Source organism: Oryzias latipes, chromosome 12 (genome assembly GCF_002234675.1).
Source record: "Oryzias latipes chromosome 12, ASM223467v1".
NCBI lineage: Eukaryota > Metazoa > Chordata > Actinopteri > Beloniformes > Adrianichthyidae > Oryzias > Oryzias latipes.
In genome coordinates, this window is record NC_019870.2 from 10,003,289 (window position 1) to 10,018,383 (window position 15,095).

General features: G+C 36.3%; 3 protein-coding genes across 4 annotated transcripts; 1 reads left to right on the forward strand and 2 right to left on the reverse strand.

The window, feature by feature from the left end:
• Positions 1-491: 491 nt before the first annotated feature.
• grp (gastrin releasing peptide) lies at positions 492-1,866 on the forward strand. Of its 2 annotated transcripts, none has more exons than XM_011481680.3 (3): positions 492-1,084; positions 1,381-1,619; positions 1,696-1,866. In XM_011481680.3, the coding sequence occupies exons 1-3, from the start codon at positions 931-933 to the stop codon at positions 1,717-1,719; spliced, it is 417 nt and encodes a 138-aa protein (XP_011479982.1). In that variant the 5' UTR covers positions 492-930; the 3' UTR covers positions 1,720-1,866. The 2 variants fall into 2 exon arrangements, with proteins under 2 accessions (XP_011479982.1, XP_004074762.1); XM_004074714.4 differs by having other exon boundaries at positions 497-1,084; positions 1,381-1,565; positions 1,666-1,866.
• Positions 1,867-2,518: 652 nt separating this feature from the next.
• rax (retina and anterior neural fold homeobox) lies at positions 2,519-5,606 on the reverse strand. The gene is given in 3 exon segments (NM_001104904.1): positions 2,519-3,559; positions 4,809-5,005; positions 5,163-5,606. Coding segments are annotated over 3 exon segments (879 nt in total). The 5' UTR covers positions 5,410-5,606; the 3' UTR covers positions 2,519-3,124.
• A 3,438-nt stretch (positions 5,607-9,044) lies between these two features.
• Positions 9,045-14,285, reverse strand: cplx4 (complexin 4). The gene is made up of 3 exons (XM_004074715.4): positions 13,964-14,285; positions 12,384-12,471; positions 9,045-9,975 (listed from the first exon to the last, which is right to left on the reverse strand). The coding sequence occupies exons 1-3, from the start codon at positions 14,125-14,127 to the stop codon at positions 9,748-9,750; spliced, it is 480 nt and encodes a 159-aa protein (XP_004074763.1). The 5' UTR covers positions 14,128-14,285; the 3' UTR covers positions 9,045-9,747.
• Positions 14,286-15,095: the final 810 nt, after the last annotated feature.

Below are 15,095 nucleotides of genomic sequence, written 5' to 3' on the forward strand. Positions count from 1 at the left end.
GTATGAAAGTCAGTCTTTTTAATCAGTTCAGTTATTAGATCAATCATAGACTTATAATGAAGTTAACTGGTATTTAGTCCTCATAGGTGGTTATAGGTCTGTCTTTTTCAAAATTCATCAAGGCAGATCAATAACACCACACTTTATACACAGCTGCAACATTTTATTTGGGCTGAAAAAGTCTATTCTACTTTTTTTCTTTGTAGAATATTATTTGTGGCAGAACCAAGTATGATATTGAAAATTTACCACAAAAAATCTGTCAGCAAGTTATGAGATTTTTTCTCATATTAGAATGCCACAGCTATTATTTTTTAAACTCTCTTTTTTTTTTACTTTTACATACAGCCAATTTATATTAAAAAGTAAAGTTTATCTCAACCTTTTCAGACCAGACATTGGTAAAAAAGAAAAAAAAGGGCAGCGATTTAGATAATAGCTTTAAAGGTTACGCATAACATCTCTGCATGTCTCTTCAGGATTTCTCAGCTGGAAAACAACGTTGGTATTTATGTGAACAGAAGTTTCCATTTGCTTCTGTTTTTGTTTTTTGCAATCTAACTTATAAAGCCACGTAAACAGACTCTGTCATTTCCTCCGCAGACAGTCCTCCTGGCCAGCGTCTCTTCCTGAGGAGCGGCAGACGCACTCCACGTCCATCAGCGCGCGCAGTGACGCGGACACCTCCTGCAGTCACCCTGAAATATCAGCCATTAATTGCAGACTTGAAGTGATCATTTGTCATCACCACTTTCCACATTTTGGACCTTTAAAAAGGGATCCTGCTGACGTGCAGCTGGATCAGGAGGGGCAGGAAGCGTAACTTAGAGTCAGCACCTGGCTGGACGCTCCGTTCCAATCTGCGTGAAATCGAGATGTTTTAGAGTCAAACCGAGCTTTTTGATTCAACTTTCTACTTTTCCATTTATAATGGGTGGAGAATGCATATGTTGTACGTGGATTTGCAGACCTCTGTGGACACTTTTTATTCTTTTGGCTGCAACACCTTGTTTCCTGCACTGCTCTGAGAACCCTGCAGCAGTTGGTGGGAAAATGTATCCGAGAGGTAATCATTGGGCTGTTGGTAAGAAGATAATTTAATCAAAAATATTCTTACAATAATCTATTTATGTTTTGGTAGAGGAAATGTATTTTCTCATTTCACTTTTTTCTATTTTTTTATCTCAGATAAAATCATTTTTGTGTGACATTCTATGAAAACGTGTAGATAAATGCAGCAAAAATTCGATTAAAGCAGCTTTATGGAAGGAAAGCTGTTTGCGTAATGGTACTGATAATTTCCGAAACTTCTGTCCATTAAAAAAAAAAGCTATTAATTTCCCTTAAGTGCGAGAATGTTTACTTTTCCCCTCTTCTTAGGTCATTTAATGGGAAAGAAAAGCATCATGAGCCTGCCTGATGTGCAGTCCAAAGTGGTCAGGATCTCGAACCGGCTTGATGGAGCCCTGGATGCTGGGAATAGTGCAGAACAGACGACGCCTGAGAGGCTGCATCAGCTGCAGAGCAGCATAAGAGAGGAATTGGGGATCAAGTACCCCAGAGAGGTCAGACTGAAGATTGACCCTATTACACGTATCGTCCAATCCTTCAAAAATATGGTAACTATGGTAACATATTTCGATTCATTCATATTTTGTAAAACAGATGACAGACCTGTTTCTTCTGGCTTTGAAGCTCCGGGACCACGACTCCTCCTGAAGGGAAGAACAATGAAATTCAAGAGCGGCCATCAGTTGTAGTAACCCATGGGGTTTCTGCTAAATGTAGGTCTGCTGTAAATGAGAAAATCTGACATGACTGTGCTAATGACTAAAGTAAAATAAAGTTAAAGTTGTGATAAATGCATTGTGAAGAATAAATCAGAGTTTATTCTTCATATAAAGATCTTACTTGCAATAGGGGCAATGGATGGCCCTTTGAGGATTTGTACTTCAATGTTGAAGCCTGGTTCTAGTCAACAGTGCAGTACCCACATGTCACCACTGGATGGCAGACAACAACAATTTTATGACTTCTTGCATTTACTGACTTTATGTCATATTTTAAGATTTTGTTTTTAATGTTTGATCAAAAGGTTCACACACAAACATTAATACACTGAAGTAATTCATTTTTGGTTTGAATGGTTAACCATTTTTGTCTTTATCTCCTACGAGACGATGGCAAACAATAGAAAAATCCTAATTGAAACAGCTTGGCTGAACACAAACTTTCTCTAAAAGTGAAAGGAAGATTTTTCACTCTACTTCACTTTACTCATTCCTCACGGATGATTGGTGCACAATAGAAGAGCAAGCCACTTTCGCCCCCATTACCAATCTAATCCCGGGAGCGAATAGGATACAGTTTACAGGAGTTAATGAGGAGGAAATAAGTGGGTTGAGAGACCCTTTTAGTAAAACTGAGAGAGGAAGTCTACAAGTTTAAACCACTTTAGAATAATAAGCCCACCACATTTAAAAGGGCTACTTTAAATTAAACGATTAAACCCAATTTCTTTTGTTGATATTCTTTATTTTTTAACGTGACAAGGAAAAATATATAGATATTGATCAAAAACTTCCAGAATACTTAGTCAAAATCTTTAGTTTAATTTTTAGTTACACTTTTTTTTTTGAAAAAATAGATTCTGTCGTAAATATAAGTAAATCTCAAATGACCCACTGTGGTTTTCAGTTTATTTGCTTCCCATAGTGCAGTTTTTTCTAAAGTAAACAAAATTTTCTTTTAATTTCTACAAGAATAAAAGGTGAAGAAATTAAGCAAAAGGAGATCTCTTTCTCTAGTATGAATAGAAAGAAACATATCTATAACATATAACACAGTTTGGAGACAGGGCAAAGTGAATAAAAAACAACAACTTTACAGTAAAACAATGCACAGAGATGATACAGTAAAAGAAAAATACAATGGAAAGTTCAGTCCTGGTTATATGTATAGTTCCTGCTGCCTCTGCAGGAGTTTTCTTCCAGTTTTGGGTAAAGAAATCAAGAGTCCTGACAACATTTCCTCTCAATAATCCAATCTCCAGGAACACAAAGTTATTTTATTGGAAAATGTTCCATTCTGGGCGTCTCAGGAGATTTTGAGGCTCCTCTCGGCGTCACCACGTTTTCCCAAAGGACTGAATGTGTTCCTTGGCCTTCATCCTCAGTGAAGCAATACTAGAGTTCCGCGGGTCTGATGAGCACTGGTATGCTGGGGGTGGGGGACACATGGAGCTTATGTGGGGCAGGTGAGGGCTGTGTCCCAAGCTAGGGGAGTTGAATAAGGAGGTCGGCAAGGAAGAAGGCATCGAAGGCGGAGGCGGAGTGTAAGCTCCCGGGAGGCCCTGCGAGCTGCTGATGAAGCCCGGCAGAGACTGCAGGGAGGCGGAGGTGGTGATCGGGCCAGAAAGCCAGGGGTCCAGCTGCAGCCCGGAGCCGGTGGGGGAGCGGCTGAAGGAGAGCAAAGATGAGGGAGTGTCCTGCAGCTTGATGGAGCTCACTTCAAGCTTCTCCTGGCGTCGCCACTTTGCCCGCCGATTTTGAAACCAAACCTATAATGGAATAGAAGAAAAAAATAATGATGGTTTAAAAAAATTAATTTAGTTTACTTTTAAAAGCGTCTTTGAGACTCAAAGCCTTTTTATTGACAGTCTCATATGACAAATATAACGCTACATGACGTTAAATTCTTTTACATATGAAGAGTGAAATAAAAGCTATTAAAAATATACAATTTACAAGGAATTTAAACATATATCTTTTAGAGCACACAGTTAAAAAACAGATCAAATGTAACTGAAACATTTGGCAACTTTTCTGTTTGGCAAAATTAGAACCGAAATCCAAATTTTTTGCTTTCACTCTTTAAATTTAATAAAAGCCTATTTAAGCAAATCCGTGGTAACTTTTTTTTTAAGTAGGCCTTTCTTAAAACAAACATATTATTTTATTTTCAAACTGCTTGTATGAAGGCAAGGTTTGGCCCCTTCCATTTTATTTTAAACTATTTTTTAAACCAGGGGCTGACCACAATGAGAACAATAACACCATTTTTTGTTTGTGAAAAAATGATTTCATAAGACAAGAGACTTGTCTTGGTTGAAGTGCATCAGATGTGGTGCTCAGTAAAGAAACAAGAGATTTTTAAAATTCAAATCTGTCAGCAAAATAGATTGTGAGCTTGTTATTTTTTTATGATTTTTTTGTAAAAATAAAAGCAAAATGTTCAAATACACTGAAGCTGCTAATTCAAGTATCTTAAATATTTGAGTAACAATAAGAATTTAAAGAATTGCAATTTTTGGGCTTGAAAAACAATTTGATCAGACTTAAAAATAGTTAATATAAATATATATCTATGTCAGTTTTGTATTTTCAAGTAGAAATTAAAGTTTATTTGGTTCTTAAAACTTCACATTTTGACTACTCTTAAACAATTGAACCACACAGGGCTGCGCTGAAGCAACATGCTTCCAAAAAAACAATAAACAAGATTAAAGATCAAAACATAAAATTGTCAGAAACATTTGTTCTTTTTCTTTATTCTTTCAGAGGAATGTGGTATTCCAAATAAGATCAGGGGTGCAAAAGTGGCCCCATGCAGGTTCAATGGAGATGGGACCCCTGCTTTAGAGCTTTTTCAAGACTGTTTTAGTTGAAAGAGGTTCGTTTAACGTGTTCAAAACTAATTTTTTTTAGGTTACATTGGAATAAATACAAATAATGTGTGGAAGCAAAAGTTTATATATGAGTAATCTGAAGGAGCAGAGGTCCTTCCAGCCGGAACAGGTGAGCACTCACCTGCACGCGGACCTCCGGCAGGTTGACCTTCAGGGCCAGCTCCTCTCTGCTGTACACGTCCGGATAGTGGGATTTCTCAAAGGCCCGCTCCAGTTCGTGGAGCTGGTATGTGGTAAAGGTGGTTCGGTTCCGGCGGTGTTTCTTCTTCTGGGTTTCATCGTCGGAGAGTTTCCCGTCTCTGTCCGGTGAGTCCGGCGCTGTGAGGAGAGCAGAGCGCGCAAAGAACCAGGCAGGGGACAACAGAAATATGAGTGATTGTCGAAATTTCTTCAAATGTGATTTTGTGTTATTTAATGGGCTGATTTGAGTAAAAGTAAATAGAACATAAAACCCCTTAAACTTGTCCTGACTCACCGCAGCTGTCAGGGAAAGGCGCTTTCTTGGTTTGCATCACAGCAACAGCCCCGCTGCGCTCTGCGTCTTTTTCCGTCAGATTGTAGGAGGCGGACTTGTGGAAGATAGTGTCCTCTTTAAACCCCAGAATGGCCTCGATGCTGTGGACGGTGGCCGGGTTGCTCCCCGGACTCTGGACGGGGCGTGCGGGGGGAGACGTGCGCTCATCCGCCATCAGAACCTGTGAAGCTGATCCCAGGAGCCACATTTGTCTAAAAAGGAACTTAAAAATTAAACAAGCTTGTGAAAACCCAAGTTTCAAAACTTTATCTGGTCTATGTTGCGTCCTATCCAAGTGGATGCTGGAGGAAAGTTGCGCAAAAGATGCGCATCAGGGGTAGAGCATCTCCAGTCGTGTTTTAAAGACCCCCCCTGGGCATGTGGCAACCCCCTGGTCCACGTCAGAGAAGGGACGTCCTGTTGGATTTGCTCCTCTCCTGCCGGGCTTTAAGGGGTAACCGTGGGCGCATGCCCCACAGCTCCTCCCCAAGTGCACCATGCAGGCTCTAAACCGACTTACATAAATCTTAAAACCATCTTTTCCATTCCTCCAGATGTCATGCATGTCAGTATGGGAAAAAGAGGGCGATTAGGCGCACAGATTAAGGTGCAACAAATCATAATTACAAGATTTCTGAAGAGGACAGGATTGCAAGATGAAAGCTTAATATTCAATCAAATCGTCAAGATATTGGCTGCCAAAAAGAAGCATCCCATAATTTTATAAATACAATCAATAACATTCTGAATAAATTTACCAATAATATAAAACAAACAAGCTATTATTCCTGACCCCCCCCCCCCCCCCTAAAAAACACAACACAACACATTGGTGTTGCGTCAAATGGGTTGACAAAGCACAAACAATAACAATTTGAGGCAAAAGACACTTAACAGAAAACAAAGATTGACAGCAGTGTGGTAATCCTGCTTAAGGGGATTACATTATTTTACTCAAAAGAGTTAAAACCCCTTAAACTATTTAGCCTTTCCTAATTAAAGAAGATGACCTTTGTTTGCCTAATGAGGGGAGCGGGGGTACTCAGAGAAAAAGACCTGCTGAAAAATTAAAGAAAGTGAAGGAAAGTGCACACTTTTTTTTAGTTTGACACATCAGTGCTTTATGAGAAACACTTTTTATGTTCGGACTGTTATACTCATACTCTGAACTTAATTGGCTCAATGCTGAGTTCTGGTTCACTACTATACAGCTGACACATGATACCAGTATACTCACAAAGATAACACAAGATTTGTTTTTTTCAACTTTTAGCTGGATTTTCATTAGATATATCCTTCATCATCAGAAAGACGTGTTCATTTATGTAACTACACACACATACATTTCAACACTTGCATGTCAGTACTACACTTTTTTTTGTTTACAGATATTATTTTTGAGCTTAATAAGGGGTGGGTCGAAGGAAAACAATTACTTTTTCCTTTACTTCTTCAGGACTTTTTCTCTGATCTGATCTGTGGCTGACTTTTGATAACCCTTTAAAATTTGTCTTTTTCTTTTACACAAAATCACTCAATTTTTGGATTTAAACAAAATCTAACTTAACGTGTCTCCGTCATTTTATATTCACGGCATGATTTGATTTGTTTTTACGATTCATTAGTTATGTATCAATGAAAGGGAAGAAGAGCATCAGAGAAACTGAGACAAACATCATCAAAGTTGTGTTACAACTGATTTGAACCCATATCAGTGTAACAGAAGAACATCAGAAATGTGTTCTGTGGTCCACTTGGTCTGCAGTGTATCCCACATAGTGTACTTTTAATTTACTACTTTAATTCTCGTAATTTTACTTTCGTTTTTTTTTTTTTTTTTGATGGCCCTAAAACTCTGTCTTAGGGTTGTTATGGATTAAAAGTTTTATTATTTTTTTTAAATTTCTTTCAGAAAAATCATCTTAAAAACAAGTTAAAGATCAGTTAAAAGATCAAGTTAAAAAACAGTTTTTCTGTTTGTTTGTTTGTGTATGCATCAGGATTGATAGTCGTCACTGCAGTTGACTAGTATGAATCATTATCAAAAAAAGAAGTTTAATTCTCCCCCCCATGACTGGATCCAAATATTATACTAATGACAGAATACACTCAAAAAACGTTCACTTTGAATGAACATAAAAAAATTATGGAAAGGATTTCCACATGATTAGATTGCGTTACTTTAACAAAAATGAATCATGTTGGTCCTACTTAATGTATTTAGGTTGGCTCAACTTAATATATTTAGGTTGGGTCAACTTAATGTATTTAGGTTCAATCTAATAAATTTAAGTTGATTCAATTTAAATAGAGCAGTTGCACCCAACTTTAAATTGATATTGTTGCTCACTCTAAAAAGAAAAAAGTTGATCCAATTTAATTGAATCACTTCAATTGGTCACACATAAGAAAATTAAGTTTATTTAACTTAAATTTCTATTTTTTTCTTTAATTTTATTTACACATCTGTAATTGGTACGTTGTTCCAATGTTACAACCAATGGGTCTTTTAATTTTCACATCAAAGACATGAATTACCCAGCAAAGTCCCACATCACAAGACAGGAGCTCAATTACCACGAACTCTGTGTTAAGTATTGGAACATTAGCAGTTTGCCACACAAGGGGGTTGGTCATCATCCTCTACCAAACTTTAACTCATGGTGCAAAAAAAAAATAAACATAACAGTTTAAATCACTAGTTAAAACAGAGTAAAACAGCTAGACAATAAAACCCAGGGACAAAAACTCACACTTAAACCCCAATCTGCCCAGATAGACAAAGAAAATGGTATCCCACAATTCCTTGCGATTACTAATGCATCCAATTTAATGGTATCATGTTGGATCAACATGATTGAAATTAGTAACTTTTAAATGGATTATTTTTATGTACAATCGACATCATTCATTCACGTAAGATTTACAAACATAACATTTTCTGGTTGAAATGACAAGTTACTTTTTCGTTAACTTAATTGGCTGGTAATTTCCTTTTTTTGAGTGTAATTTGATCAAAAATGCAGATTTTTTTGCGGTTGTTGTTTTACATTATAAAATATGAGGATGAGATTTTCTGCTTTCAAATACCTGTTTGATTGAGTTTTAACCTTACTATTGAACTTGAATGTTTTTACGGAGCATTCTCCCAACATTTGAACCTTTTTAAAACAAACAGGTGTTGTTAGGGGTTTTATGAGTTGGTTAAACTAGGGGGCATGCTGTCACTCAGTCAGTACCTGTGTCTATCTTGGAGATTGGTCTTTCTCTCCACATCAGAGGTCTTTAGGATTTTCACTTAAATCTTCACTTAAAACCCACTTCTATTCACTGGCTTCCAAACTTAGTGCAGCTTGATATCTATCCTTGTGAAAAATTGTTTATTATTATCATCTCTTTTTTTTTAATTGTTGCCATATAAAGTGGACATGCAGTTACTTGTTTTAGCCACATGTTGACAGCATCAAATGTTGAAAACTTTCTGGGGTGACTCTGAGGAAAACTCATGTAAATTATGAGGATTTCTCCCACTTGGCTCCTCAATTTTCTTAAAAAAGGCAAAGAAATTATTCTGTCTGCAGAGTGATGAACAGCAGAGGAAGGCAGCACTGATGAAATCAGCAGGGTCTTGGATCAAAGGTTAATGCGAAATTTGGCTCATAACCCCACTATACCTCCCAATTATGTTTGGATAGTTCCCAATTTATTTAAGATCTATTTATTTTTCCCTCTGTTATGCTGGATTTGTTTATAAAAGGGATTATTTAGCTGCCGGATTGAAATATTCACAGCCCAATATGTATGTCTTTGTAAACTAGAGCTATATACATCTTTATAAACACCTTTTTTTTAGTCAATATACAACTTTATTTAAATATTAGAGTCATTTTGTCAGCATTGTATTCCTTCAAGCACTTCACAAATGGTTATGTACATTTTAGTCATCGTTCTGCTTTCTATAGAGTTTGTGCAAAATTGCAAACACCTTAGCAAATATTACAGGTACTAAAGATGCAGTGAAGATGTCAAAACTTGAAATGATCACCAGCTTTTGTCAACATCACATCAGAGAAACTAAATATCATGATCCAAACACCACATACAGATTAGAAAAAAAAGAAACAAACATCTAGATGAACAGATAAAATAAAAGGTAAATAAAAATACTTAGATAGGATTGAGTTTTTATCAGAATGTCTCTGTATTTTATTTTTTAATAATTTGATTCAAATTCAAACTTTAATAATAAAATCACTCATCATGTGAAAAAAGAAACGAGTGTTTTCTCACACAAAGATGGGGTTAAGCATTGACATTTAGAATGTAAATAACTATATTTTTAAAGTTATTTTCAATACGTAATGATTTGACAAATGTTTATACCATATAAGGAAAATGTGTCAATGAGTAAGCTCTTTACAGACTTTTTTATACAGTTTATCTGTACATATGTCCAGAAACAGGTGAAATTATGACATATAAACAAATATTTTCATGGTCATTTTGTTTCCCCTCTTCCCCACAAGCTACACCCCTCAGCTATTGTTCACATGACGGAGCACTTCTCTTCTGCTTTGCTTTTCAGCTCGGTGACGGTGGCCGAGGCCTTCTCTTTCAGCTGATCCATGTCCATATTCTGCAAGTTTTGAATCTGGCCCATGAGGGAGTCCTTGCCCTCCTCCTCTGTGGCATCTTCGTCCACCATCTTCAGAAGCTCCTCTGGAACGTCCACGTCGTCCCCGGCCATCTCAATCATGTTCTCGTCCTGCTCGCTCTACATCAGGGGAAAAGAAGGTGGAATCATGAGAAACCACTAGTAAACTCGCCGGAGGCATTTTGAAACCCACACTTCAGAATTATTCCGTTTTTTTTTATTTTTTAGACCACTTCTCATCTTTTTGTTCCAATGAAATCTAATCTAAAGATCATTTTGTTGACCTGTGTCTAAAAACAAGTCTGAAAAATATTTTTTTCATCCTGCGAACAATAGATTAAACTCGGCATAGAGACATTCCGGTAAGCTTTCATTGTGTTGCATCACTTGTGTGTTTGTCTTGCAGGATTTAACAAAAGGTAATTGACAGGATAAGCTCGTAGCCTTACTGCTTAGCTTTCTTTGCTGACTTCTAATATGACAAATCAAAGGCTGAGAGTAAACACATTAAACAATCAGATTATTTTCTGATACATTATATTTATTTATTCATTTATTTATTTAAGAATAAAGTTTGAGTCAAGTTTAATTCTGGATTAGAAGCAAAAAATGATCCAAACAAGGAGTCAAACTAAGATCACTGAATTATTTGATATATTCTTGCTTTCTGAAATGACTACATTTAAAAATGTGCTTAAAATATCCAACCACTTCGTATCTTCATTAGCGGTTCATTAAGTTCTATGCTGTAACTACTTTAAACTTCAATCTGTGGGATTATCTTGGACACGGTTTAGCCTTTGCAGTAAGAGCGGAAACAATTGTCTAAATTTATCTCCCATAGAGATCCTAGTTCTGGTTCACACTTTCTCTAGGAAAATTCCACTTTTTTTTAAATTTACAGTTCTTAAAATGCACTTTTAAAAATAAACTGTTATATTCACAAATGTAAAGATTAACCACATAAATCCGATTTAAATAAAATGTGTAAATATTTACTTAGATTAATGTAAAATGTGACAGACTAAATCAAAGAAAAACTCATTTTTTTTTACAAAAACAAATAACCGACCATCTTCTTAGTGATTTTGTCAACATTTTTTTCAGATCAAAAACATAAATACTCCAATATATTTTTGATTTTACAGTAATTAGCTTAGAAAATGTCATACCTTTTGTGCTCCTTCCATTATAATAAATGTTCCGTCAAAAGTCCTATAAGACCCTATGCTTTTTCAGTTTCAATCAAACAAATCAAATCAAATCAAATCTTGGTGATTCTTGCAGTGGCCTGTCCCTGCCTGGTTTTCTTCCGTGATCCTGGAACACCTGTTCTGTGGCATTTGGCTTCCCAAGCTTCAAGGTGTAATGTGGGACGTCCAGGCTGACGTCTCCTGAACCCTGAGTGAATGTCACTCTAGCTAATCTTCAGCATGTCACCCGCTGTTCTTCAAGCTGCAGCTGCCAAGTGCTGCTGCTGTTGGAGAAGATGAAGAGCTACAGATACTTCTGCTCCGCTCCTGAATTCTGCTTCTGCTGCCACAAGAGGCTAAAACCATAAAATGGAACATTTGATTTTTATCAGTCCTTTCTACGTTTGATGTTATTTTTTTTGCTAGTATAATTAAAGACAGCATTTCAAAAACTGATATAACAGTTACATATATTTACCTCAAAGCAGACATAAAATAACCGTCCAAACAGAAAGGTGGATTTTGCTCAAGAAACTTCTAAGTTTTTTTTGCAAACATCTCCAATATGTGTGTTTTTTTTTGTTTGCTTTTTTTTTTCAAATTAAGACTTGAAAATTTTGAAAATTCTCATTAATCTTTAAATCAAGAAAATAAACTTGCAAGGAAAAAGAAAAACAGAAAAATCATCAATAAATTTATTGCACAATTTGTCAAATACAACAGTTTCTTTATGCAGTTTTTCAGGTTCATAATGTAATTTTTGGAATAATAAAGTGACAATTCACGGCTAAAGTTGCAACAAATCGACATACCCTTAGCAAAATGTAGTTTATTTACCCTAAAAGTATACTTAGTCAATACTAAAAGTGAGGCAGTATTCTTCAAGTTTAATTATGTATATATAGTAAACTTAACACTTTCCAATTTAGTCTAAAGAAGTATTCAGTTAGTATACTTACTACTCTACATGTACGGTCTGTGGTATACTTATACTCAAGTATACTTAATAAAATAAACTTCAAATGTACTACTTTTTGCAAATGGTAGGGGTGTTAATTTCTTTTTAAAAGCTGCTTAAGATCACTAAAATGTTCTATTTATAATTTATCAATGCATTTGATTGAAGAAGCCTAAAAATGAGTACATTTAATGCTTTGCACCATAGCTAACTTTCTGTTTTCCCAGATTTCTAAAAACTGTACCTTAATACAGGCTGTTTTATATGTGTGGGCATCCATGCAAACGGTTAAATTACAAACCTATCTATAAAACATTTGTTATAGATTTTTTATAGCATGGAAAACACACAAAAATGAGAGGTTCTCTGGAGTTTACCTTTGGCAGCCTGTATTTGTCCCTCAGACACACCCTGAGAGTTGCCCTTTCAGCCTTCTTGTGCAAGAAATCTGCATCTCTTTCCATCCTGTACAAGAAAAGGTAAATATAAGCAGCAGTCAAAGAGATTTAACTCTGAACTAAGAGATGTTCTGACATTTTAGATCAATACATTTCCATTAGTGACATACTTCCTTATAGTTTGGTCAATATTGGTTACTCACTTCTCTCTGACAGCTTTCTAGCAACAGTTGGCAAAACATAAGGCCTATCTATCTATCTATCTATCTATCTATCTATCTATCTATCTATCTATCTATCTATCTATCTATCTATCTATCTATCTATCTATCTATCTATCTATCTATCTATCTATCTATCTATCTATCTATCTATCTATCTATCTATCTGTATTGGGAATAAATGGGAAATAAGGGCAAATAGAAATTTGGCATAGTTAATATTTGCAGAACCATCAGCAAACATAATATTTTTTTCTATTGTCTTGTCCTGAATCAATGTTGTTAGTGTGTGACATGTAATGTACTTAATGTACTTTCAACACTTTCCTTAAGTACTTTCCCCTCAGCCAAATAAAGATAGGATTATTGGTCCAGACTAAGGAAAGCAGATTAAAAATCAAGCTAAGACACCACAACTTCTCCATTGAAACACCAACAACAAAAACACAGTGGAGTGAAGTTTCTAGATTTAAATGCTCTCTTAGCGTCATCATACAGATAATCTGACAGTTCATAATCAGATTCCTTTACAGGATTTTTTTCTCCTCTTTCTTTTTATTAGATTAAAACAATTTCCTTGTGGATTGCAGTTTGTCGCTCGTAAGGAGATATAGAAAAGAATGAGTAAAACATTCTTTTTATGGGATCTTTTCCAAAAGAAGCTACGTTTTCCAACATGGCTGAAAAGCTGCATTGATCTGGTTATGTAATACTGGCCAGGGGAGTTTGTTTGTTTCTGTAGAATGCTTCTATTTTTATTTTTTATTTTTAATATTTTAAATCAAAAATTCAGATTAAAAAGTACTTTTAGTATCTCAAGCACAAACGTTAGTTTAGCTATTAAGAAAGGCTGATCAAATGTATTCTTTATTGTGCCAGATTATTCGACCTGCCCATCAAACCTGTTTTTTTTAAACAGAGACAAAAGATTAAAATGTGTCTACTAGAAGAAAACAGGCCCAGTTCTAAATTTGAATAATTTTTCTAACTATATTATCACCATAGCTTCAAAATACAATTGACTGGCTTTTTACGAACAACTATTACATTTTTCCAACTATATATTCCAAATTGAAGAAAACAGAAAAGATGTATCCTCAGATTGCCTCTGCCATGACCTTTAGCATCAGATGAGTGTCAGAACTCCACTTTTTCATTGGAAACTCATGAACTCTGGGGAAAAGTATATTTTCGTAAGTTCTGGATTTGAAGAACAAAGCAGTTTTGAAGTAGAGAGGAGAAATTCAACAATGAGGGAGGTGATGAAGCAGCACATCAAGGTCAGACTGAACACATGCATCAGTCCACAAATGCTGGACTGGTCTTGTATTCACTTACTTTTCCTCCACCAACTGTTTTTGGTACTCTTCATACTCTTCGCGCGTCATCCCTGCAGCTTTGGCTGGATCTGAGGGGGTTGACTCCTCTTCTTTGTCACCTCCGCCACCGAGACCAATTCCTGACAGGGGGTTCCCAATCATGCTCTTGATCAAGAAAGCCATCTCGAGGAGCGTTTACTCTGCGATGAGGGTGGTTTTGGGGAATAAAAATGATATGGCTTCCTGTAGCAGTTAAATCCAGTGGTAGCTCTCTAGCTAACCTGCTGCTTGACTACAGAGTCAAGGACACACTGATGAGAACCAACAGACACAAACACACATACACACACACACGCGCGTTTTGCCTCAGGGCATAATCTGGGTTTAATCCTCCCTGCTCCTCTACACTAAGAGGCAGATGGCCTGTTTTCTCTGTATTTTTAAATCACGAAGTCCTTTTTGGAAATATTTTTAACAAATATTTGGATGCTTTGAACATTTGTTGGAGAAGATTGCCAAAAAGATGAATCAGGCTTTTGAGGGAAAGGTCTCCAAGCTTTTTCTCCTCACTCAGGCCGAGCTGCTTCCAACTGCTGCTTAATCATATTATAGTACAAGCCAGCGCACGTGCAGCAGAGGAGGAGGCAATGTGCAAAGAGGAGCAGGATTACAGTCCTGTTTATCCTCATGATGCCACCCGCCCGTCATGCAGGACCATTGTTCAGTGGGACCGACGCAAAGGTGAAAGAGGAGACAGCGCTCATCTCATCACTGTCATCACGTCTGTGGATCAAACCTCTGCAAAACAATCTTTTTGGTTTTCACCGATTGTAACCTGAAAGCAAAGGTGGAAAAATAATTGCAGTCATTTTGATTACTTTATTATTTTCAGGTATGCTGATTGCTCTGCAGATTAGTGACATTTTGCCAATCTAATATAAGTCCAGAGGGTTTTTAGTTGAACTGTGAAAGATAGAGTGCAATTAAGGACTCACTTTGCAGCAATAGGTCTCTCCCCCCCCCATTTGAGTTGTTTGAAAGAAATTATTGCAAGGATTTGATGATGGTATATTTCTAAAGCAAAATAGTGGTTGTGATTTAAATATATATTTTAAAACTTTTCATCTCTAGGATGATATTTAAAGAGGTGG